This window comes from Ahaetulla prasina, chromosome 1 (assembly GCF_028640845.1).
Source record: "Ahaetulla prasina isolate Xishuangbanna chromosome 1, ASM2864084v1, whole genome shotgun sequence".
NCBI classification, from domain to species: Eukaryota; Metazoa; Chordata; class Lepidosauria; order Squamata; family Colubridae; genus Ahaetulla; species Ahaetulla prasina.
In genome coordinates, this window is record NC_080539.1 from 215,323,533 (window position 1) to 215,349,649 (window position 26,117).

The following is a 26,117-nucleotide window of genomic DNA, read 5'->3' on the forward strand; positions in this document are numbered from 1 at the left end:
TGGTGGTACGAGATTTACAGAACATGTGGGTGAATCCTTCCTTTGACATACAGGTGTGGCACAAAGACTGTGACTGGAGTCTTCTTTGGCTGTGATCTGGTGAACTGGCTTTTGGAAGTTGGCCTTGCCTTGGACCGCGGGGAAGCTGTAGTCTATGGAGAGAGGCTGGTGAAAGGCGGCATCATCCAACATATTACCAATGACTTTGAATTTCGGGATGAGCGATTGTATTACCATTTTACTGCTACGACAACTGTAATACAGGACAGCCGAGGGAATGAAAATGCCTGTGGAAGCTAGCCAAGACAAGACTCGCATCTGATGCACGCTGTTTGAGATCCTTTTGCTTATAATGTGGTCGTGTTGATCTCTAACCCAAAGAGAATTATGTCTTGCAATCTGAATGTTGACTAAAATGAGTAGTTTCAGGGAATTATTTCCAATTGCGGAAGTCGTATAACAGGCTTTGTATTCAGTTTTATTTTATTTTCTTTGAAACAATAGTTTGGTTTTTTTTAGAATTTTCTTTCCTTGCCAGTACAAACAATACTATGGAGAAAACGACTCATTGTTATCATGTGATGTGGGGTGTTTTTTTTTAAAAAAGGGAAAAGTAGATCGTTTTGGTGTATGCAGTTCTTATTCTTGTTTTAACAATAAAGTTCTCTTACTAGTACTGACAAAATAACAGAAGATTGATGTGTTAAAGGAGAAATCAGCAAATGAATTTTGCTGTTCATCCCGATTCTTATATGAATAAGCCTGTTTTAATTTTTAAAGCGTGCAGGTCTCTGTTTCTCAGTCTGTTTAAATCTGAATGAGATTTAAAGCATCATAACTGTGAGCAGGACTTCTTCTTCAAGTCTTAATTTGTTTCATAATTTTTCCCCTAGGTTCATTGATAAGTAATTGGCACATGGCTGCCAAAAATGGACCAATTTATTTCACAGACTGCGATCAGTTGGAGTCTGTAGATGCCATATTTATTTTGTACTTAATAATACCAAATTACTATTTTTTAAAATGTCAAATTGTACTTGAGTACTACTCTTGATATGCAAATTAAAGAACTTGAATTGACAACTTGTTAAATTTTAATTTTGCAATACAAATTTTTAAATAATTCATAGAAATATATGTGTGTGCATAATATTAGTAAGGTTTCACCATAAAAGTAATATATTTTTAAATGTCTATGTTTATTAACAACTCTGGTAATTTTTTAATTCTTAAGCAGCGTTGTAGAATAATAGGAAGACATGAACATCTTACTGGCCTTTTTAAAGTTAAAAAGAATGCTTAAATATTTTTTCTGAAAGTGGTTCATCAACAATATTGTTAGAAGAAGCAATTTGTCATGTTTCTTCAACTATTAAGACGACTTGTTGGTTATCTTTATCTAACCACTATTTTTTTTACCAGATGCATGACACATTTATGTAAGGTTATATTTTATATTTATACAAATATGGATTATATTTGGAAAGTGGACTTATTAAAATTATGGCTATTAGCTTTAAAGAATTAACTCTGTAACACCTGAAAAATAATGAATCTTTTCATGTTCACAATTTTATGTATTCAGACATGAAGAAGTGGGGGTTTTTTTAGTTCTATTTTTTTTTTTACTATCAATGCACATGAATTGAAATACTGCCAAGATTTCTTCTGCATTATATAAAAATGGCTATATTCCAAAATGAAAAAAAAGGTTTACATAAAGTCTACTTTGTAAGTTGATCTACAGCTGAAATGAAAAGCAGGCTGTATTACAAAACCCAATTATTATTTTTTTTAAAATTGGGAAGAGTTATTTCCTGAAAGTACGGTAGCAGATTAATTTTCTTGCTGTTCCAATTACTCAATAAATACAGCTGTCCTGACTTATATAATATTCCTTGTTAAGAGTTGAAGCAAAAAGTTACACTATATATTTTTTACTTCTTGTAGTTCAATTCTTAAAGCATCCTTAAAGTTAGGCTAGGTAGACTGCATTCAAAGATCAATGTATACACTGAGATTATTTAAACATCATTTATTAAACAATTCACAACTGTTTCATACAAATATTAAGCTCCAAATTAACCATAGTTTAAATTATGTCTTAATATAATAGATAGATTCAAGCTTAGAGTCCAAAGTGCCATGGTAAGAGTATTCAATTTTAACTTTTGTGACATTCAGCTCTAGGTTGTATCCCCCAATATAGGATTTCATCTTGATATTTTTGCTGTGATAGTAATTGTATTATTTTTCATAAAAATATATTACATAAACAATTTTTTTACATGGATGTAATTTTTTGTTAATTCCTTTCTACTTGAATTCATCATATTTTTATGTATGCCAGATTGAGACATGCAACTAATTTATACCTGGTTTTCAGCTATATTGCCAAGAATTATAGTCTTCTGGACATTAATAGTGCAATTTTATTCACATATTAAAGTGCTATACTACCTAACTACCATAGGCATAAGATTGCCACCCGAATGAGTTTCTGCCCAAATTTAGGCTTTCAACTCAGAAAATACCCTTTTTAAAAAATTAAACGCTATATTTAATTCATTAGATAAATCATTAGGACTTAAACGTTCCTATGACTTGACTGCATCCTACTTTATACTTTTCTATAACTGGCTCCCAACAGTCATCCTTTAGCCTGAAAAATATTAATTTTGATTTTTTTAAAAAAACCAATTTTGGCATTCCGCAGCAAAACATCCTATTTATAAACATTGGATTAACTGTTTGAGCTTTTCTTTCCTTCCACTTAACTGATGAGAAACCAAAGAAGGAATGAAATCTGAACCCAACAAGATCCTATTACCAATGAAGGCATCTTACAAACATCCATTATCATGTTTATATGGCAATCTGAGCTCTTTCCCATTATCTAACAATTTCTTGGTTTTCTGCTGGTTATTAGCACATTTTGCAGAAGTGCTTTGAATTATATTTGATTACCACCAACTTTAGATGATGTTCCAATAAAAACTATGTATAGAAGCAGTGGAACTATGCTATTCAGTGAAGCCTATTCTTCTAATAGGGGCCAATGCATCTAATTTGTTGTGTTGTGAAATCCAGTGCATAATGACATTGGAAATAACATCCTATTCAAACTATTCTGATATATTAAGTTTTTAATACAAGCTTTTCAAGACAGAATTTTTATTCTTTTAATCCTTTGTCAAAGACTAAGTCTGTGTACGAGTTCAAATCATATACAGACCTCACTGTATATCTATTGTTATTTTTAGATTAAAGGCATTAATGTTAACCATATCTACGATGTTTTCATACTTCTGCAATAGAAATACTTTCTTGAATTCTTAAAAGTTTTCTTAAATATTTAAATTTGCATCTCAAAAGCCATTTAGAAGAAAATGGGAAATATGCTGTAATTTACAGTCCTTGGTTTTCTCGACAGCCACTTTGGTCTTTACAATGTCTTGGGGTTGATTTGGTTAATTACATATTAATTCCAGAATTAGTTATTTCACTTATTTGCTTTATTTATTTTGCTTCTTGTCCAACTAGACTTTTAATTGTTTAAATGTTGAAGTTCCTGGGAATTGGGCAACGTATAAATTATTATTAACTCTGCTTATTAAATTGCCCATTAAGTGTATGAAATAAACAAATGCAGGCTGAAAATATATGCAAAGTAAACAAAAACCCAGTAATTTTGTAGATGTTTTAAACTTTAGATGGCTGCATGTTACATTTAAAATTAGCAGTTATAATCTATTAAGGCTAATGCCAATATTTTATCTTCCAGCTAGTTTACATAATAAATGCTATTTGGCCAGTAGCATTGTACAGTGAATAAAGCTGTTTTGGAAAATAACACTTGGATTAATAAAATGAAACAACAGCAGATATTTTGTCATGCATATATACGTATTTCTTCTTCAACACAATCTGAAAAAAGATTTGCTGCTTGATCAACATTCAGGAACCCATTCTGGAGAATACAGTCCATCTCATCAATCTTTGTCTTCTCTAGTTTTTGGATCTGTTCCATGATCAGTGCAGCCTTTTCCTAGAAAACAAATTTGAAAATAGAACCAAATATAAACCTTGTGCACAGCAAATGATTGCTACAATTAATCTTAAATAAGAGTGGGTGTGATCTAGTGGTTAGAATGTTAGACTATGTAGAGACCCAAATTATAGTTCACCTTCAGCCATAGAAAGTCACATGCTGACTTTTGTCCAGCCACTTGCACCCAAAAAAACTTCACTGAATTGTTTAATTTATGTAATCGCCACATTTCTACACTGCCCATCATTTAAGTGACTCTGAACAGTTAACAAAATTACTATGGGGGGGGGAAGGAGCACTTTGTACATTCAGAGCTCCTGAATGAAAAGTGAGATATAAGTTAAACATGTTTAAAACCAGCAACATAATGAAAAGAAAGTTTTCATATAGGGAAAGGTTTACAACTAATGTTGAGTCTTCAAATAAATTATGAATCCCTTGACAAGCTCCAACCAATCTCAGAAGTAGCCTCGTGCTTAACATTTTTTAAAATTCTGTGTTTTTAGGAAGTGTTAAATGGTCACATGTAAGGCTAGTAGCCTTTGTACTTAAAGTACAAAGTACTTCGTGTTTCCCTGAAACTAAGACCTCTCCGGATAATAAGCCCAATTGGGTTTTTCAGCACATGCGTTAAAATAAGCCCCCCACCAACTACTTACACGCATGCGCAGCCGGTCCTGCTATTTCCTCTGGTTGCTTGCCACACAACCAAAACAAGTTGAGGCGAGGCCGGAGGGGGCAGAAAGGGGGGGAACATGTCCTCCCCTCTCTATTCTTCGTGCAGGCTGAGCAGCTGGCCGCCACTGCCAATGTGTCCTGCCACTGCTGCCTCATGGAGCAGGACTCTGCAAGCCTTGTTTTGCCGTTGCACACAAGAACTGCAGCACCGCCACCAGCTTTATCATACCAACACAGCTGGCATCCTGCTGCTCGCAGCTGCGCCAGTATGTCAAACCTCGCGGCAGTGCTGCCGTTCATGCATGCAAGGGAACAAGCCCTGCAGAGTCCTGCTCCATGAGGTGGCAGAGTGATGAGTCTCACAAAGATTCGTTTCTGACAGGCAGGGTAGAGGAGAAGTGAGATGTGTGGAGCAAGACGTGGCTCCCCTTGCCATCTCTTCTCCCCCTCTTGCCGAGCATGACCAGGCTCCTGCCCCTTGCTTAGCCACCCTCCCCCTTTAGGGATGCAATTTGGGGGTGGCAAGTGGAACAGGTGAAAAGCGGGACTCAACTTGTGTCCAGGGAAACACGTTAAAACTTCTTGCAAGATCAATCAAACCTCTCAAACTCGTGAGAAGTTTTCTTTTACAACGTGTTTCCCTGGACACAACAGCAAGGAACGCGACGAAGCTGGAAAGGTAAGATGCAAGTCTCGCGGCCCAACATGTCCCACCCCAATGGCAACAGCAGCCTGGCTGCTTCTCTTCCCCACCATCTCTTTATCGAGAGGGGTGGCAGGTGGAGCGGGGGAGAAGCGGGACGCGCATCTTATCTTTCCAGCTCTGTTGCATTCCTCACCGTTGTGTCCATGGAAACACATTGTAAAAGAAAACTTCTCATGAATTTGAGAAGTTTGATTGAACTCACGAGAAGGATTTTTTTAATAACGTGTTTCCCTGGACACAACAGCGAGGAATGCCACGGAGCTGGAAAGGTAAGATGCACATCCTGCTCCTTGTCCCCCCCAATTGCATCCCTAAAGGGGGCGGGTGACTAAGCAAGGGGCAGGAGCCCTGCCTTGCCCGGTGAAGGGGGGGGGGAGAAGAGGCAGCAAGGGGATCCATGTCTCACTTCACGCGTCTCACTTCTCCCCTGCCCCACCCGTCAGAAATGAGTCTTTGTGAGAGTCATCACAGCGGCGGGGCCACCTCTTGGAGCAGGACTCTGCAAGGCTTGTGCCCTTGCAAGCACAAATGGCAGCACTACCACGAGGTTTGACATAACGGTGCAGCCGCAAGTGGCAGGACGCCAGCTGTGCTGGTATGATGAAACGGCAGTGCTGCAGTTCGTGCGTGCAACGGCACAACAAGCTTCGCAGAGTCCTGCTCCACAAGGCAGTGGCGGCGGGACACGTCAGGGCAGTGGCGGCCAGCCACTCGGCCGGTGTGAAGAACAGGGAAGGGAGGCAGCAGTCACGACGGAACATCCAGTCCTACGCTCACCGCCTCCTCCACTCCAAAATAAGACACACAAACACACCAATAATAAAGCCAAGCCCTTATTTCGGGGTTCAAAAGAAAATAAGACCCTGTCTTATTTTCAGGGAAACATGGTAGTACTCGATTTACAACCATAATTGGGACCAATATTCCATTGTTAAGCAAGGCGGTTAAGTCACTTGCAAAGTGGGACAATTGGCCCCTCCGAAGGATCTCGCTGTGCAAGGAGGAACTTTTCCATCCTTGTGCCTGCCACAACCATTTACAACATTCATATAACTACAGTACATCTTCAGATCTGGCAATTGTTGTGGGTAAAGGAATTGTAGAGCTATGTAAGGTTGTAAAATTAGATGCAACTCGCTTAATCGTTGCCTTGCTTAGCAATGGAAATTCTAGTCTCAATTGCAACTGTAAGTTGACGTCTACCTGTACATGCAAGGCACAATTCTAATCATAGGAGCATAGACAGGGAGGAGAAGGGCAGATCTGAACTACTGTTCTGACCCAGCCTTAGTAGAACCAAGAAACAGAACCCCTTGTTCTGAAAAAACCCTCTTTATTTAGCTATTGGGAATTGACGGCATTCCCACACAGAAAAGTCCAGGCAATAATCCTTCCAAGGGTTAACTGAAGTACAGACCTTATCAGTCCTTGGATAACTGCCAGGCCGGGAGCTTCCAGCCACGAAGCTGTAAATCAAACTCTCTCAAGAAGGCTCTGAGACACGAATCAGGATGAATAACTCCTAACAGTTGTTTCCCAGGATGCCATTCCCCTTTAGCTTCTATTTATTCCCCAGCCAGGGAGGGGCCATTCAGCATCCACGTGTGCCTTTCTTTCTGAGTTGGCTGCTGGTACTCAATTGTTCTCCTCTCCTGATAGCTCTGCGCATATGCGCATCTGTAACAGGACCCAGCTGTTCTTCTTCCCCACTTATCTCTGACTCCAAAGGCATCTGGGAAATATCGGAACCTGGCTCTCCTCTGCTTCTGACACAGAGCATCCATCAGAGCTTCCCCCAGACTCCAAGACTGGCCCGAGTTCCTCCCCAACCACCCCATCGTCTGAGTCTGCCACCGGCTCCACTGGCAGCTGGCAGGCCACAACTACTAAGCCTCAAACACAAAAAGCCAATTATTGAATGAGGGCCAAAATCAGATGATGTCAGTTTCAGATGTGCAACGATAGTCACCCCCACTGCTCAAAAGTCCCTTACCAAACTTAACATGTGGTATGAAGGGAGCAGCTTGGTCATTTCCCCAACATGTGTGAATATAACCAGGTTACAACACAAATCATCCATTGACATCTCTGATAAGCTTAGAGGAATCAAATAAATCACTGAACTGCCTCTCAATTCACTATCTTCCCTCCTTCTGTTCTCCATCACTCCTTAAAGGAATAGGAAGCCAGTTAAGCATCCCTTCCATTCTCTTCCATTAGTTTTCTTTTCTTTCTTTTCTTGCCTTTTACTTCTCCTGCTCTCTCTTCCTCCACATGTCATTTAGCAGATTAAGAACATTCTGTATGCTCAGTTCTCATTGGAAGATTTGAGGCCTTCCCTGAATCTTTCACAACCTATTTTTTCCCTTCTTTTTCAACCGGGAGCATTTCACCCCTGGTTGAAGTCCACAAGTCTTAAAGTTGCCAAGGTTGGAGACCCCTGCCCTAGATGTTCGTAGGGCTCCGCGCAGATATATTGACTGCACCACATCCTTTCGACGATCTGAATCATTGTTCGTATCTTTCAAGCCTAGTTCCTTGGGCACAAAAGTGTCTTCTTCCACAATCAGTTGATGGATCAGGGCCTGCATATCTTTGGCCGATGAACAGAAGGTTCAGCCCAGACCATCTGGCATCACAGCTCATTCAACGAGAAGCGCGGCGACTTCTGCAGCTTGGGCCACTCAGGCTTTGATACTTGAAATTTGTAGGGCAGCCACCTGGACTTCGCCCTCTCCTTTCATATGGAATTATAAGATTGACAAGTTTGCTTCAGCTGAGGCGGCCTTTGGGCGGAGAGTGTTACAGCAGGTTCTTCAACCCGAAATTTCCCACCCTAGGGATACTTAGCTTGGATATATCCCACTGCTTGGACTCTCTAAGCAGCGCACCAGAGAAGGAACATTGGACTTACCTGAAGGTTCCTTCTGGGTGCGCTGCGTGAGAGTCCAAACCCTCCCTTATTTACTTTCAACAGGTCCAGGGTCTGGAAGCGAGTGTCTTTTTATCATTACAGGTATCATCCTATCAAGATCCAGACCTCATTAACGAACTGGAGCTCCAAGGGAGGATGGAGGAGTGTTTATGCAAATTTAACTCAGTCTCTGGCCAATCAGATGAGATTAAACCAACTGGACTCTCACACAGCGCACCCAGAAGGAACCTTCAGGTAAGTCCAATGTTCCTTCTCACAGAAAACAGGTATGTGAAGAGCCAACATACATTAAAGGTGGATTAATTAATTATACCTGGTTTTTTCCCTTCTCTATTCCTTATATATTGAGCCAAAAGGGAAATTGTTTCCTTTCTAGTTGTGTCTAGCAAGATTTCTTCAAAGGAGAATTGGAAAAGAAGAGGAATAACTGTTTCTTCAAATGAGTTTCAGGGAACAAAAATCTATTTAATCCAGAACCAAAATTTAAGTATGTTAAGCTAAAAAATGAAAAACACAGGCCAAAAAGGAAATAGTTAAAACCACAACCCAGAATTTACAAAAGGAAGAAGGAAAGTTTGAATGTGACAGGAAGAAGATTGTGAGGATGAACTGAGCTGCAGCTAATGAAAGCTGATGCCTTTGAATACAAAAATATTAGTCAGAAAAGATGCTACCAGGCTCCTCCTGATTTGTTACCAAGAGTTCAGTAAGAATTCTGAATATAAATGGTTTGAGCCCAGTGGTGGGTTGCTACCGGTTCGCATGGTTCAGGAGAACCAGTAGTAAAAATATTTAGTAGTTTGCAGACCTGGTAGGAAAAGATGGCTGGCCAAGCCCCCGAACTGGTCGCCGGTCGCTCGCCCTGACCACCTATTCCCTTCCCTGCGGTCCTGTCATGCTTGCCTGCCACCGATGCCGGCCGCGGCAAAAAGCCACACAGGAAAAGTTCCCGGGACTCCCCCCCCACCGCTACTGCCACTACTGCCGCCCCGCCACCACCTCTGCTGCTGCCGCCACACCCGCCACCACCACCTCTGCCACCGCCACCCCGCCATACCCACCGCCACCATCTTTGCTGCCACCGCCGCCTTTGCTGCCGCTGCCCCCGCCCCCCCCCCCCCCCCCCTCCCACCCCCTCTGCCGCCCCCGTCCCCACCCCTGCCCCCGCCACCACCACCACCGCTGCTGCTGCTGCCGCTGCTGCTGCTGCTGCCACTGCTGCCGCTGCCCCCACCACCCCCGCCGCCACCACCTCTGCTGCCTCCAGGCATCTTCAAACTTGCCTTCTTTAAGACTTGTGGACCAATCAACTCCCAGACCAACTGTCCAACCTGAACACACATCGCCCTGAGCGACACCAATGGCTACCAATCTGGACTTGGCAAAAGGAGAGTGTGAGGCGGGTGGGTGGGGGAAACAGAGCTTTCCGAACATGTCAAACGTGACTTTCCGAATTGGCCAAGCAGCCCCCTGGCCGAGATTGATGGCCTTGCTCAGCTAATCATGTGAATCCTGGGAGGTGGGTCAGCCTATCCAGAGGAGGCGGAAGTGCGGCGTGGCCTCCCCCGACCTTGCCGAAGAGACCCACCGCTTCCCTTGCTCTTTCTCTGCCTCGCTCGCTTGCTGCTCAACCGGAGGTCACTTGCTATGCCAGAGCTGCCAAGATGTCGCTCTCCCACAAGCTCACCCTCGATAAAGTCAACGTGAAGGGCAAGCACGTTGTCATGAAGTGACGCTCGAGCGGGGGCTGCCCTTCCGAAGGGTCAGGGGGTTTCCGGGGAGGGGGGCCCGCGGGGGCTGCGCTGATCCAGGAGGCGGCCACAGCGTTGCTCCCCTTCGTTCCGAGAGGCGCCGAGCACCTTTGAGGTTGCTGCGGCTGAACCTGAAGGGCCTCCCTGGCGAGTGAGGGGGAGCAAGGGGCTCTTCGCCCAGCCACAGGTGGAAAGAACTCCAAGGCAGGGGTCTCCAACCTCGGCCGTGTTGTGGACTTCAACTCCCAGAATTCCTCTGGGAACAAAGCTGGCTGAGGAATTCTGGGAGTTGAAGTCCACAAGTCTTAAAGGAGCCAAGTTTGCAGACCCCTGTCCTAGACTTTGAAGGAGGGAGGAAGGGAGAGAGAGAGAGAAGGAAAGAAAGAGAGAAAGAAAGAAAGAAAGAAAGAAAGAAAGAAAGAAAGAAAGAAAGAAAGAAAGAAAGAAAAAGAAAGAAAAAGAAAGAACGAAAGGAAGAAAGAAAGAAAGAAAGAAAGAAAGAAAGAAAGAAAGAAAGAAAGAAAGAAAGAAAGAAAGATTGATTGATTCATGGATGGTTGATTAATGGCACAAAATAATCCAATTTGATTTGTGGCACAAAATAATGCAAAAGAGAAAGAAAAAAAGAAAGAAAGGGAGAGATAAGAAAGAAAGAGAAAAAGAAAGAAGGAAAGAGGGAGAGAGAGACAAAAGAAAGAATGAAAGAGAGAAAGAAAGTAAAAGAGGAAGAAAGGGAGAGACAAGAAAAAGATAAAGAGAGAAGAAAGAGAAAGGAAAGGAGAGAGAGAGAAAGAAGAGGAAGGAAGGACCACAAACCCTGGCACTAGACGTGGCTTCAGAAGATGCTTTGAAACAGGACAGCAATCTAGGGCTGGAAGGGACCTTAGAGACCATTTAATTCAACCCCCTCCTCCAGCAGGAAACCTTACATCTCTAGATTATTTTGGTGCCTCTAACAGAGAGGAAAATTGCTAGAAAGGAGAAGGAGTTTACTAGGTCAAGGCTGCCATGCAGAGGAAGGCAGCCTTGTCTTATGACCAGAACTGAGCCCAAAATTTTGGTTGCTAAGCAAGAACGTTGTTAGGTGAGTTTCACCACATTTTACTCAATCCATGATCTCTCCTGGCTCTAACAGTCATGTGCAAGTTAGGGAAGAACATCTTTGGTGCGTGTAATGTTCTAAATGTACAGAAGTTATAGTTAAATGTGTGGCAGAAAGTGGACTCTAGGTGTGTTTTTCCAAATGTAGTGAGGTTGAATGCGTATAGTTTTAGAAGAGGGGTGTGTGTCTGTGTGTATGTACAAACAGTATATATATAGTAGATAATGTATCTTTTTGTGTGCCTATACACGCTATACTATGTAATATGTATGTACACATATGGCATATATATATAGGATTTAATAGTATATTTTGGATGTTCAGTAGTAGTAAATAAATAGGCAGGGAAATTGACGTCAGTGACATCAACCTTTGACGTGAGTGACATCAAGTTGGCCACACCCACCCAGTCACATGATTACCCAGCTACGTTCACCCAGTCACATGACCACAAACCACGCCTACCCATTCACATGACCAAGCCACACCCACTGTCATATGACCATCAAGCCACACCCACAAAATAAGCCACGCCCATAGAACTGGTAGTAAAAAAATTTAGAACCCACCCCTGGTTTGAACCAGGGGTGAAATGCTCCTGGTTCAGTCCGGTTCTCCTGAACCAGTAGTAATAAAGGCTACTGGTTCGCCAAACTGGTAGTAAAAAATGTAAAAAAAAAAGTTCCGACGATCAGGTGAGCGACGCCCGATCATCGGAACTTTTTTTACTTTTTTAGCATTTTTTTATGACCAGTTCTCCAGAACCGGTAGTTAAAAATGCTTTAAAAAGTAAAAAAAAAAGTTCCGAAGATCGTGCATCACTCAGCTGATCGTCAGAACTTTTTTTTTTTTACTTTTTAGGCATTTTTTTACTACTGGTTCTTTGGTGATGCTTTAAAAAAGAAAAGAAAAAGCTCCGACGATCATAGCTGTGCTGCGCGATCATCAAAGCCTTTTTTTAACCTTTTACAAGCATTTTTTTCATCCGAATAGGTTGTAAAAAAATACTTTTAAAAGTAAAAAAAAAGATCGCGCGCCACAGCTGATCAGATACCCCCGCATGCTGTTGTACTTACCCCATGCTTCCTTTTGGTGTGCACTGCACGCGCACACACCTCGCATTTAATGTGTGGTCCGCACTGTGCATGCGCATGCGCAATGCACGTTTGGCACACAGCGCGCAGGCGCACACAGCGAACCGGTAATAAACCGGTTCAGATTTCACCATTGGTTTGAGCCCTCACATCGTAATTAATGCATGGCTGTTAAAAGTATAGTCATGAAGAATTTGGGGGGAGTTTACTGAGAATGCATAAAACCTGCTCGTCAATTCCATAAATTCACATTAATGACTGAAAATTGATATGCCAGAAGAATATTTGGCGAAACCGGGAGGAAGTTCATTCCAGAGTAGGAGCCCCCACAGAGAAGGATCTTCCCCTGGGGGCCGCCAGCCGACATTGTTTGGCGGACGGCACCCTGAGAAGTCCCTCTCTGTGTGAGCGTACGGGTCGGTGGGAGGCATGAGGTAACAGCAGGCGGTCCCGTAAGTACCCAGGCCCCAAGCCATGGAGCGCTTTAAAGGTGGTAACCAGAACCTTGAAATGCACCCGAAAGGCAACAGGTAGCCAGTGCAGTCTGCGCAGGAGAGGTGTTACATGGGAGCTACGTGGAGCTCCCTCTATCACCCGCAGCTGCATTCTGGACCAACTGAAGCCTCCGAGTGCATCTCAAGGGGAGCCCCATGTAGAGAGCATTGCAATAATCCAGGCGAGAGGTAACGAGAGCATGAGTGACTGTGCATAGGGCATCCCGATCAAGGAAGGGGCGCAACTGGCGAACCAGGCGAACCTGGTGAAAGGCTCTCCTGGAGACGGCCGCCAAATGATCTTCAAGCGACAGCCGTGCATCCAGGAGAACACCCAAGTTGCGCACTCCCTCCTTTGGGGCCAATAACTCGCCCCCAACAGTCAGCTGCGGCTGCAGCTGACTGTATCGGGGTGCCGGCATCCACAGCCACTCGGTCTTGGAGGGATTGAGCTTGAGCCTGTTTCTCCCCATCCAGACCCGTACGGCCTCCAAACACCGGGACAGCACCTCGACAGCTTCGTTGGGGTGGCCCGGGGTGGAAAAGTACAGCTGAGTATCATCAGCGTACAGCTGGTATCTCACCCCGAAGCCACTGATGATCTCGCCCAACGGCTTCATATAGATGTTGAACAGGAGGGGCGAGAGAATCGACCCCTGTGGCACCCCACAAGTAAGGTGCCTCGCGGTCGACCTCTGCCCCCCTGTCAACACCGTCTGCGACCGGTCGGAGAGATAGGAGGAGAACCACCGATAAACGGTGCCTCCCACTCCCAACCCCCCCAACCGGCGCAGCAGGATACCATGGTCGATGGTATCAAAAGCCGCTGAGAGATCTAACAGGACCAGGGCAGAGGAATAACCCCTGTCTCTGGCCCTCCAGAGATCATCCACCAACGCGACCAAAGCTGTCTCCGTGCTGTATCCGGGTCGGAAGCCGGACTGGAACGGGTCTAGATAGACAGCTTCATCCAGGTACTGGGGTAGCTGCCGTGCCACGGCACTCTCTACAACCTTCGCAATAAAGCGAAGGTTGGAGACCGGACGGTAATTACCTAAAATAGCTGGATCCAGGGAAGGCTTCTTGAGGAGGGGTCTCACCACCGCCTCCTTCAAGGCGGCAGGGAAAACCCCCTCCAACAAAGAAGCATTGATAATCCCCTGGAGCCAGCCTCGTGTCACTTCCCGGGAGGCCAGCACCAGTCAGGGAGGGCACGGGTCCAGTAAACATGTCGTGGTATGCAGCCTCCCCAGCAACCTGTCCACATCCTCGGGAGCCATTGGTTTCACCATTGGTTTGAGCCCTCACATCGTAATTAATGCATGGCTGTTAAAAGTATAGTCATGGAGAATTTGGGGGGAGTTTACTGAGAATGCATAAAACCTGCTCGTCAATTCCATAAATTCACATTAATGACTGAAAATTGATATGCCAGAAGAATTTTTCAAGGCATATCAGCTTCTACAAACACAACAGATTCTAGACATTCTTTGAATTTCCAAATTAAATCACATTTTGCAATTCCAAGATCAACCCACCTTTGACGTCTCCATCATGGCAACTGCCCGTTCATGCGTTCGATAGAGCTCATGTCTTCGGTCAGGCTTTGTATGAAATCGTGGCTGCTTTTTAACTGGATCCTCGTGGCCAAACACCGGAGAACTGGTTTTTAGAAGCTGGCTAATATTTTCCACAAAAATGAAAGGTTTAAAAACAGACCTACAAAATAAAATGAAAATAAGCAAATATGCAAAAGTAGTTGCTTACTTTCACATTCCAGTGTTACGTTCACTCAGCATAAATTCCAGGAGAACCTAACTTTTCATATCAGTTCTCATATCAGTCACAATCTAGTTGATTAGGTAGAAAAGTTTCTGGAACCCAGCAGATCAGATTCCTAGTATACTTTAAAAGAAGAACAATTAATGCTTCCACCCGAAAACCACTGAAGCATTATCCCAAAGATGCTTTTTCAAGAGGCAACTGGACTTTCTTGTTATTATTTGAAGATGTTTCACTTCTCATCCAAGAAGCTTCTTCAGCTCAAGAGCAGAAGCAGTTTTTTGGATGAGAAGCAAAACATCTTCAAATAATAACAAGAAAGTCCAGTTGCCTCTTGAAAAAGCATCTTTGGGACAACCATGACCTGGATGACTGAGAATTTCCATAGGTACTGAAGCAATAAATACCTTTCCTGTTGCAGAATTGGTTTAAGATGAATCAGAAATCTTACCAGATTCTTTAGTTTTGTACTTTTCTAAAGCTTCTATTGATCTTTACCTTACCTACTTGGTCATATTTAATACTTCCAGAAAGGTTTCAAGCCTTTTATTTAAAATGGCAAAAATAAGGAGATGGTTAAGATTTTGTCCTTATGACACATTTTGTTTGCCTTACCTTTCAGGATCTGGCGTTCCAGTGAAAAAATGAATGCAAGGGAGACTAGGATCTTGGGGAAGTATAGAAACCATGCTTCCTGTGGTCATGAAGGCACCTTCCATGTTAAGGCCACTCTCTTTATCTCGAAGAATTGTCATCATGGTCTCAGCTGTTATATTACCTATCGGTAGTTAAGATAGGTTATTTGTTCAATACTGTATATACTGTATACCATCCATTTAATACCTATGCAAAATTGCTAAAAAGCAGGAATAAAGCAACTTGTATATTTAAAAGAAATGGTAACACTGTAACTTCAATTTTTCTTTTCAACTTTAGATTTTAAAACAACTGCTAAAGACTTACCTATTTACTCTGGCAGTCCCTGGAATTTTTGTGGCTCTGCTATATTTGTTATGGTTTGTCACACAGTCAGACACATGTTCAGACTGTATATGATATTTTTGTATGCCTAACAAGTTCTTCCAAGGCCCCAGGATATGCTATTACTATTACTTAGTAGTATTTAATAGTAATAGTAAATTTATTATTTACTATTATTTATATTTTAGAAATAGTGTTTTACGTTCCTAAGATTATTTTAATTGTGGTTTATTGTTGGGAGCCAGCCTAAGTACTGTGAAGTGATAGGGCAAGGAGTACCTCTAAATAAATAAATGTGCTTGGTATTTTTTTCTCAAATGAGAGGTTTATGACTCCACTTCTAACAGGAAAAAAAAAACTTGGACCACACCTGCAATTTCTGTTGTAGAGAACAGAAGGCAAATGAAATTCTGGTTAGCTTATGCAGAGAAGAAGGTAACAAAAATCCCACAGAAAAAAGGAAGTAGAGCAAAACAGGATAATATAAGAGAGCAAGGTGGAGAAAAAGTATTCCACAAAAATGAGAGATGAAGCAGAGGGCAAGAAAGAAGAGGAGTAGAAGACGCTGGGAGAAAGAAGAAGTAGTCAAGGTATGTGCACATGATCAAGAATTGAGTGCAGGCTGGAGATTAGACACTGTCTTGAAATAATCAGCCAAATCTCTGATCTCAGGCATCTGTAAATCTTAAAAAAAAAAAAAACCTCCTTGCATGGTGATAGTCCCTTTTCCAATTTAGATTTTCAGCGTGTCTTCCTGTAAATTCAGAATATTCTGTAACCATTTTAAAATAGCAATTGTGGTATTTAAAGCAATTCCTTTATATCAATTTTAGATTTCATCTTAAATGAAAGTAAAATCCTTAGAGACCAAGAAGATTTACAGCAAAGATTCTCTCTCAACTAAGTTTTTTTTTAAAAAAGACAAAAACCTGCATCAACTTAAACACCCAGTGTGACTTAAAAATGGTTCAGGTAAGTACCCGAAAAATAGGGATTTAGAAGAAATACACTAATAAAACTCCAAAACATCTATAACCTTAAACAAATATTAAAAAAGATGTTCAGCATTAAGAACCTGCTATTCTGCAAATGAATGAAATTTGCATGATTACAGGACAATCATACAGGGAAGGAATCCACTAGGAAGCCCAAAATAACTACTGCAATTGGAAATGGCAGGACACAGTAAAATAAATATTGAAGCAGAAGGGTGCAACAGTGTTTGGCTTTTTCAATTTTCAAAGCACATATGCCTTTACAAGTAATTCTGATCTTTATTGTTGAAGCTGATAGTAGTAAGGGAGAAAATATGACCTGACTCATTCAAGGGGCATTCATAAGCGCACCAGCGTGCCTATTGTCCCTGTCCTAATGTTTTTTTATTCGTATCCTTTTCATGTATTTTGTTGTGGTCCTCCAGCAGCCTGCGGAGCTGGCAATGGAGTCAGACAGCGAGGAAGAACATGGGCCAGTCCTGGAGGCTGGGGAAGGCCTGGATGAGGGCTCTGCGTCAGAGGCAGAGGTGGGGCCAGGGCATCGGGGAATGATGTGCGGACTCCAGAGCCTCCAGAGGCTGACAGTAGTGAGACAGAGGAACAGGAAGAGCATGAGAAGAGCTTCCAGAAGGGAAGAGCAGCTAAAGCAAAGAGGACGACTCGGGAGTAGGCCCAAGAGATGATAGGCCCCTCCCATAAGGCTTAAAAGAACAGCAACGGCATTTGGGCTCTTTGCCGGAAAGCAATGTTGATAGCTTTGTCTTGCTGCATTTGTTTCTTATCAGAGTCTTTGGCTTTTGAACTTTTGCCAAGAAAAGCCTTTGGCAGTTTGCCTAATTAAGACCAAGGTTGGTGATAAGACTGAGGAATGGTGTTGGGAGGAATTTGCTTCGATTTAGTTTGGACTATGCTGAGAATGAGTTAATTCTCAGCTGTTCTAATAAAGTTTGTTTGTTTTTAAACTGACTGAGTTTTCTACTACCTACTTGGGCCTTGGTCACAACGTATTTATAATTATGTTTACAGTTGTATCTGTCATAAAATACATGCTTGACAAAATAAATAAATAAATAAATAAATAAAATAAATAAATAAAATAAATAAATAAAATTTTGGAAACTTTAACAAAGCTTCAAAGAAGAAATATTTCCAAGTGGTATATAGCAATAGCACTTAGGCTTATATACTGCTTCACAATGCTTTACAGCCCCCTCTAAGCAGTTTACAGAGTCAGCATATTAGCCCCAACAACCTGGGTCATTTTACAGCCCTTGGAAGGATAGAAGGCTGAGTCAACTTTGAGCCTGGTGAGATTCAAACTGTCAAATTGCAGGCAGCCCGTAATCAGCAGAAGTAGACTGCAGTACTGCACTCTAACCATTGAGACAATGTCTCCCTCCAAATGTGTGGTTAACACTGCAGCTCCAGAATCCCCAGGCAGTAGGGCCATTGATTACGCTGTCTGAGAATCTGGTGAGGGGCAACCTTAGCATATGAAGAGATCAGACTGGAAAGAGCAATGTGTTTCTGGCAGGCTAGATAAACACAGAAAATGTGTTCTAAATAATACAAACAGTGGGAAAGAGATGGGGCAGAAAATAGATATGGGGAAAGAAAGACAGGTAGAAAAGAGAAAGATAGAAAAACTTAAAAATTGATAAAGGCCTTAAGTTGCCAATTCAGGGTGAATTCTTTATCTATAAAGTATTGGAACTCCTTGCATAGACAAAAGATATATGGATAATACATTTTAGCGGTGTAAGTTCCCTTGCTGCATTTGATTCAGGAACTATGTAGATGATCCAATATATAAAACCATGGCAAAACCTCAGAAAAGACCCTTAAAAACAGTATTTTGGGATCAAGTCTGGGTCATCACTGGGACCAGAGGTTTAGTCTTCTGGGCTTTCAGACTCATGTTGGAGCCCATCTTCAGGGAACTTCTACTTCCCTGTGTAAGATCGCTCTGGTCCCAGTGATCGACTCAGATTTGAACCTGCAAAATTATCGCGGGACATGTATATTTGCCTTCATTCGAAACAATAGTTCACTCAAATAAGAAATCACCATAACAAGAGTCATGAGACACATTTTCCCATCAAAAGAAGATGTCAAGAAGATGTATATATGTTAATATATACATTAGAATGAACCTTAATGCTATTGAGCCTCAAGCTGGAATTAAGCTATTTAAAATAAATAGTCAGCTACAGTATTTGTTAAGTATTATTCAAAAAGTTATGGACTTTGACATATGCATCTTAAATAAAAGGGCAGTATGTAGATCTCTTGTTCAAAGCAAAACCAAGGAAAACTAATATAATTAAGATAGATATTAATCCCGTTTCAGGTAAGAAAATATATTTTGAATCTCATAAAACACAGCATCCAAATCCAACTATGAAATACAACTATAAGGTCTTCTATAACTTAACAAAGGTACCTGCATATTTCTTCAGTAGTTTATAGCCTTCACAATATCTGCCTCTTGCAGTTGTCATTCTGGCAGTATTTACATATGAGTACATGGCAGCAAAATCAAATACTTCTTTACCATCCCACCAGCCTTTGCTTAGAGCATAATTCCTTAGCTCTGGATGTTCACGGTCAATTTTTGTTGTGATTGATAGCTGGTTGGAAATATTCCGTGTTCCTTCTGTTTAAAAAGGAGAAGAAAACAAGCTATTACACTTCTAAATGTTTCTGCCCCAAACTGACCTACTTAAAAATTATTAACTTCAGATGTCTAAATTTACTGTTAGAAATTTGGAAAAAATCTAAATCCAACAATATGAATGTTGACTGCTTCTTATGAGCCACGGTGGTGCAGTGGTTAGATTGCTGTACTGCAGGCTACTTCTGCAGCCTGCCAGCTGCCTGCAATTTGGCAGTTCAAATCTCACCAGGCTCAAGGCTGACTCAGCCTTCCATCCTTCCAAGGTGGGTAAAATGAGGACCCAGATTGTTGGGGGCAATATGCTCTGAAAACCACTTAGAGAGGGCTATAAAGCACTATAAAACGGTATATTAGTCTAAGTGCTATTGCTATTGCTATTGCCTTACTCCTTCCTCATTTGCAATAATTATACTTGGCCATAATAAACACATTGGGCCAATTATAAACTAGACTTTTTCTCCCAGCTAAAATGGCAAATAACCAACAAGTATTAGCATTAGCTAATATATATATATAAGCATTAGCACTAACTCAATACCAATACTGGAAAAGAGAAATTAAGCACATGACCGGAAGAAAGCAGCCAGGTCTTGGCAACTGAAATGTATGCCAGTTTTTAATATAATGCTAAGATTTTTCATGATAACTGTTCACCAACTTAATTTTTTTAAACAGATGAGGATGAGAAGCATCTTGGAGTGTATCTGCAGGAAGAATAATTTCTAAAATGCTTTCCTTTTCCCACCCATTCTCTTTTTCTTCAGTGCTGAAGAAATCTGAAGAAAGGGATGTACATTGCCACAGAAGCCTTTCAGGCTTAAATGAGGATTATAGCTACTTTTTATTTTTAAAAGTTTGGCTGGCAGAGAATCCACAGACTGTTAACAGGCTTGCTTTCTGTAAAAACTGTAATAGCGTCAGAGACATCAATTTTACCAGTATTGCTCTGCTGAAGAGAGAAAGAGAGAGCGGGAGGGAGGGAGGGAAGGAGAGAGAAAGAGAGAGAGAGAGAGAGAGAGAGAGAGATGATGGATTAGATGATAGAAAGACAGACAGACAGATGATTGATAGATATGATAGACAGAATTGCCCACTGAGACATCTTAAAATTGAATAAAAGTTATTATTCATACCTTTTACTTTCTCTGCAGCCCAGTACTTTCCAGATGTTTCTAGAATCCAAGCTTCTTTTCTGTCTGCTATCAAAAAGCTGTTATGGTAGGTAAATGTCATTTCACTCTCCATACAGTTTCCACCTTGATTATACTTGTCCAACAATTCAACGATAATACTGACCGCTTTTTCTGCAGTATCTGCTCTTTCAAGTCCAAGCCTAAAATCAAATCTAAGTGTTTAGCTTTCTGCAACATTCTTCATCTTCAACTTTAAAAGACAGAATTTGGACATGCTCATTTATTTCTCCATCTGGGCTCATATTCAGAACCTTAAAACAAAGTTTTTGGGATGAAAACTATCACACGCATCTACACAATATCCTAGTAACTACAAAACTGCAATGACACAGGTGACATTTGCCTGTTTGTGCATGCAAAACTTTCTTACAGACATTCTCGAACTGGTAGGCGGTCCGTAGGAAAATCAGATTTTATGAACTGTAATAATCCTTGATTTATGACCACAGTTAAGAGCGGAACTTCTGTTACTAAGTGATGTAGCCATTATGTGAATCATGGCTGATTTTTCCACCTTTTTTTGTTGTAGTTGTTAAGCAAATCACTGCAGCCATTAAGTGAATCCAACTTCCCCCACTGACTTTGCTTATCAGAAGTACCTGGGAAAGTCACAAATGATGGTCATGTGACCTCAGGATGCTGCAACTGCAGAAATACATTCTGATTGCTAAGCACCCAAATTTTGATTATGTGACTGGGACCCTTCATAGGCTGCAAATATGAGGAATGGTTGCAACTCACTTTTTTCAGCACCATCACAACTTCAAACGGTCATTAAACAAAAGTCGTGAGTCAGTAACTACCTGTAATATCTTGTACCTTTCATAGTTTCTAGACCAGGCCAAAGTAATTCCTTCAAAAGCTTATGTTTCAGTTTTTCATTTTAGGAGCACCATTCTGCATTAAGCCCCCATTTACCCATAAACCCTCCAGATCGGAGGTGTCAAACACAAGGCCCATGGGCCAGATCCGGCCCATGGGATGTTTAGATCTGGCCTGCGAGGCTGCCCTGGAAATAGTGAAAGACCAGCCCACAGTGCCTCTGCCAGCAAAAACGGAGCTCAAGTGGACTGCACGCAGCCCTCCTGAGCTCCGTTTTCACCTGCGACAGCTTCCTGCAACCGTCTGCCAGCGAAAAAAGAGCTCCTGGCAGAGGGCTCGGGGCACCACAGATGTCCCCATGAGTGACATTCAGCTGGCCATGCCCACCCCAAGGTCAAACACAATCCTGATTCGGCCCTCAATGAAATCGAATTTGACACCCCTGCTCCAGATCAAATATCAGAGTTGTTTATTTTCCATCTCATACAGTATTTTCCAGAGACAGATGTTTGACAAAGCACCGCAGGTATAAAACAACCGATTAGTTTCCACTTGGTTTCACATCTTATCCAACAGACTTAATAACAACCTGACAAGGTCCATGCCAAGGAGAGCTTCATCATCGCAGACTTCTTCTTTTCCCCATACGGCTTCATTCCCAATGCAGACTCCACATTCATTGGCTCCCATTTCAGCACCCCATAGCCAGGATGGACGGCTCAGGACAACTGCATAGGTTTCGGGTACTTGTTCGATTTCTATGTAGGTACACTGCAATAATGATAATTCCAAAAGTATTTTACGGATTATTTTATTAAATTACACACAACAGATTCAGTACTTCCCATAGTGCTGTGGGGCCCTCAAACCTGTTACTGGAATTATGAGATTCTTTTGAACAAAATGAGGTCCTGGAATTTAGAGGTTCCAGTGGAAGGCAACAAGAGTAAAAATCTGAATGCCCTCACAAATTTGTGCATATTGTCTAAATGTAGCAACTTATGGACTCAAATCCTGCCTTTAAGACCATTTTTCTTATGAAAACTATATCTAAATTCAGCAGAACTATCCAGTGGTGGGCTGCAACCGGTTTAACAACCAGTTCTGTGAGTGCATGCTTTGCGGCGCATGCACCTAACACGTTTGCACGCAGCATTCAAAATACAGCAATTTGAAGCTCAGCTGCTTACCTTCTAAGGCAACCCGGGTAAGTAGAATAGTGAAGGCATGGAAATCAGCTATGCCGCATGAATCAGCTGAGTCAGAAAGAAGGAAATATAGGAAAGGATAGGGTAGGGGTGAGTGAGTGGGGCCAACTGATAGTCAGAACTACCGGTTCGCATGAACCAGCCTGAACCGGCAGCTGCCCACCACTGCAAGATTTTACCTTTAAATTCAGGATAAGGGGCTATAACACTTAGACTTATATACCGCTTTATAGTGCTTTACAGCCCTAAGCAGTTTACAATGTTAGCATATTGACCCCAACAATCTGGGTCCTCATTTTACTGGCCTATACCCTAAAATAAATTCTAAATATTCTAAGATAGAGCATATATTTTGTTGGAATGACCATGAGTCATTCTCACTGTGCAAGGTAAAGAGAAAAATCATTCAAATTTAAATGTTCTGACCCTATACCAAATCCAATATTGTTGAAAAGGATTAAATAATGTATTTGCTTGCAAAAGTTCTTAAAACACCACAGAACTAGGAAAGACTGATGCCTGGAATTATGGAGAACTATTTTGTTTTGGTACAAATAATAGTAACTAGAATCATACATATTGTGCTAAGCAATCATTTGCTTAATTATGGTTTGTATTACAACTGGCTTGGATTAAATAATGAATTACCATTAAATCATAAACCACAGTTTATACATTGTAATGGCTGAGTTTATATAATACACAAAACCCCAAATCAGACAAACCACATGATGGTTAATTGCAACTTTGAGCCAAAACCTGACAGCTAATTTGTATTCTCCAATATTCAGGCTTGGAATAAACCAGATTTTGATGGCTGGGCAATTTCCATTCTTGGTTTACTATTGGTGTCTACTAGAAACCGCAATGATGCAAAAATGATAAAAGATACATCGTGACATCACAAAATAAATATCTCCGTCTCTCCCTCTCTCTTTTGAACCCGTGTCCAGATTTGATTGCAAATTTACAGGTCACATGGTTTGCATCAAAAAACTGCAATGCATGTTTCATCATTTCAATTCCATGTAGATACCTATGCAGGCAAACTATACAATTACCCAAGCATGTGATTTTGGATATAGATATGTTTATTTTATCTTTAAAGTTTCTCAGATAGAACTTCCCAATAGGTTTTATGATTTTTCTAGAATTATTGCTCTTACCTCAACTTTTTGTCCTGGATCATGAACAGCAGCAGGAAAAAACACAATCTCCTGGACTTCATCGGAAGGCCTATCAGAATTTTTTCCAAAGATGATTCGGCCACCTAGTGTGGCTGGAGGCAGAGCCACAAAAGTATCACAGGAAAAGGGTTCAGCAACACAATTAGCCATCCTGAAAAAATAAAGTAATAAACAATCATATCGCTCTGAATGCTCCATAACGGATGAACCACTATCATAATTTCCCTTAAGATAGATATTTTATGAAAAATATAGTGGAATATATGGCACAAGATTACATGTCTCTGTGCAAATTCTCTTTATCATATATATGGAATAAAATAAATCGTTGAGCAGAGCTATGTGTGACTAGACCAATGCTTCCCTACTTTAGCAGCTTTTAAGATATGTAGACTTCAACTCCTAGAATTCTCAGCCAGCAGTTTACAAATACTGACCTAGAGATCAGGAGAATTTTAGATCTTTTAGAGACATCCACCATCCAACCGTTATATATCCAACCACTCTTTATTATTGACAAGGTTATAAAAATTTCCACAAGTTCTAGAGGAAAGATCATTCACGACTCAATTTCATCTTAAAGTGGATCTCTCTATCCACTTGAATTACAAAATAGGGTACAATGAATCCAGCTGTTTGTGGTTTTTTTTGAGGTCAGATGCCAGACATGTAAATGAATAAGTAAATACTGTATATGAAAGCCAGTTTGGTTAAGTGGTTAAGATGCTGACCTAGAAACTAGGAGACTATGAGTTCTAATCCTCCTGGGTGGCTTTGGGCTAGTCACTCTCTCTCAGCCTAACTCAAAAGTCAGCAACCTTAAACACTCAAAGAGCCATAAAGGCCCTAACTAGAAGCTTCCCATTCAGTTCTGGAGCCAACTGGAAGTCCAGTTCCCCCACCACAGAGTCTCCTTCTTGGGCGGCGTCTTTTTTCCTCTACCTATCCTAACCAAAAGCCCTATCAATTGTGGAGCTGACTGGTGACAGGGAGCCACAGCAGAGGGATGAAAGAGCCACATGCGGCTCCAGAGCCGCAGGTTGCTGACCCCTGGCCTAACTCACCTTGCAGCTTTGTTGTTGTGGGGAAAATAGGAGGAGGGAATAGTGTTATGTTTTTTATCTTGTATATAAAAAAGTAGGAATATTTTTTATGGAATAGGCAAGAGGAGGAGGAGCATGTCAAGTGAGAACTGCACTGCACATAAGAAACCAGAAGGGGGAAGGAAGGGAAACACTGTCAGGCTAACATTAAGCGGCTGTCAGAAAGACAGAATAGGCAGATTCTCCACTAGCAGAAGTTAGTCCCAAACATTGCAAGGAGGTAGCTTTTCCCAACCTGGATACTTTTCAGAACTGGGCTGGTGGAAGACCAATGGGGGAAGATTTATTTTCCAAACAACAGCAACCCCACCGCTTACTCACTAGTTTCTTAGGCTGCTTGCGCGAATAAAAACAGACAAACAGGATTAAAAGGTGCCACGACACGGGTGTTAAGGTTCAGGCTCTAGATCCGTAGCTTTTGTCTCCGTGTTAAGATTCATGCCTACCTGGGCATCGGCTCCCTCTTAATCATGCTGGCTTGCCGAGCCCGGTTTTACGGCTTCACGCGTGTAAACCAGACCCTGCGAGTTTGCGCAAGCCACCCAGACCTTTCCCCCCAGAGCCAAAGCCACACCAAACCCGAAGGCACGCAAATTATAGTTTAAAACTTTGCAAAGATTCGCAAAATGGGCCGCGGTGTGGCTCAGGCTGTAAGAAGTCTGTTATTAAAACACAGCTGCCTGCAATTACTGCAGGTTCTAGTCCCACCAGGTCCAAGGTTGACTCAGCCTTCCATCCTTTATAAGGTAGGTAAAATGAGGACCCAGATTGTTGGGGGGGCAATAAGTTGACTTTGTAAATATACAAATAGAATGAGACTATTGCCTTACACATTGTAAGCCGCCCTGAGTCTTCGGAGAAGGGCGGATATAAATGTAAAAAAAAAATGCTGAAGCAACAACAGGCAACAGATCACATTAAGCTGTCAGAAAGACAGAATAGGCAGATTCTCCACTAGCAGAAGTTAGTCCCAAACATTGCAAGGAGGTAGCTTTTCCCAACCTGGATGCTTTTCAGAACTGGGCTGGTGGAAGACCAATGGGGGAAGATTTATTTTCCAAACAACAGCAACCCCACCGCTTACTCACTAGTTTCTTAGGCTGCTTGCGCGAATAAAAACAGACAAACAGGATTAAAAGGTGCCACGACACGGGTGTTAAGGTTCAGGCTCTAGATCCGTAGCTTTTGTCTCCGTGTTAAGATTCATGCCTACCTGGGCATCGGCTCCCTCTTAATCATGCTGGCTTGCCGAGCCCGGTTTTACGGCTTCACGCGTGTAAACCAGACCCTGCGAGTTTGCGCAAGCCACCCAGACCTTTCCCCCCAGAGCCAAAGCCACACCAAACCCGAAGGCACGC

The 26,117-nt window shown here is 41.9% G+C and overlaps 2 protein-coding genes across 9 annotated transcripts in view; one reads left to right on the plus strand and one right to left on the minus strand.

The window, feature by feature from the left end:
• GPR155 (G protein-coupled receptor 155) overlaps positions 1-2,049 on the plus strand; it is a 36,492-nt gene extending 34,443 nt beyond the window's left edge. For 3 of the 4 annotated variants that reach the window (XM_058190256.1, XM_058190264.1, XM_058190247.1), the window contains exon 16: positions 54-2,049. In XM_058190256.1, the coding sequence (XP_058046239.1) occupies positions 54-300 (247 nt within the window). In that variant the 3' untranslated portion in view covers positions 301-2,049. The other variant, XM_058190273.1, reaches the window with a different exon arrangement.
• SCRN3 (secernin 3) overlaps positions 2,021-26,117 on the minus strand; it is a 24,986-nt gene continuing 889 nt past the window's right edge. For 4 of the 5 annotated variants that reach the window (XM_058190283.1, XM_058190314.1, XM_058190293.1 and 1 more), the window contains exons 2-8: positions 23,636-23,807; positions 21,851-22,032; positions 20,380-20,579; positions 19,013-19,225; positions 15,209-15,371; positions 14,350-14,530; positions 2,021-4,048 (exon numbers count right to left, since the gene is read on the minus strand). In XM_058190283.1, the coding sequence (XP_058046266.1) occupies positions 3,893-4,048; positions 14,350-14,530; positions 15,209-15,371; positions 19,013-19,225; positions 20,380-20,579; positions 21,851-22,032; positions 23,636-23,807 (1,267 nt within the window). In that variant the 3' untranslated portion in view covers positions 2,021-3,892. Of the gene's footprint in view, positions 4,049-14,349; positions 14,531-15,208; positions 15,372-19,012; positions 19,226-20,379; positions 20,580-21,850; positions 22,033-23,635; positions 23,808-25,589; positions 25,609-26,117 lie in introns of those variants that run through there. The other variant, XM_058190323.1, reaches the window with a different exon arrangement.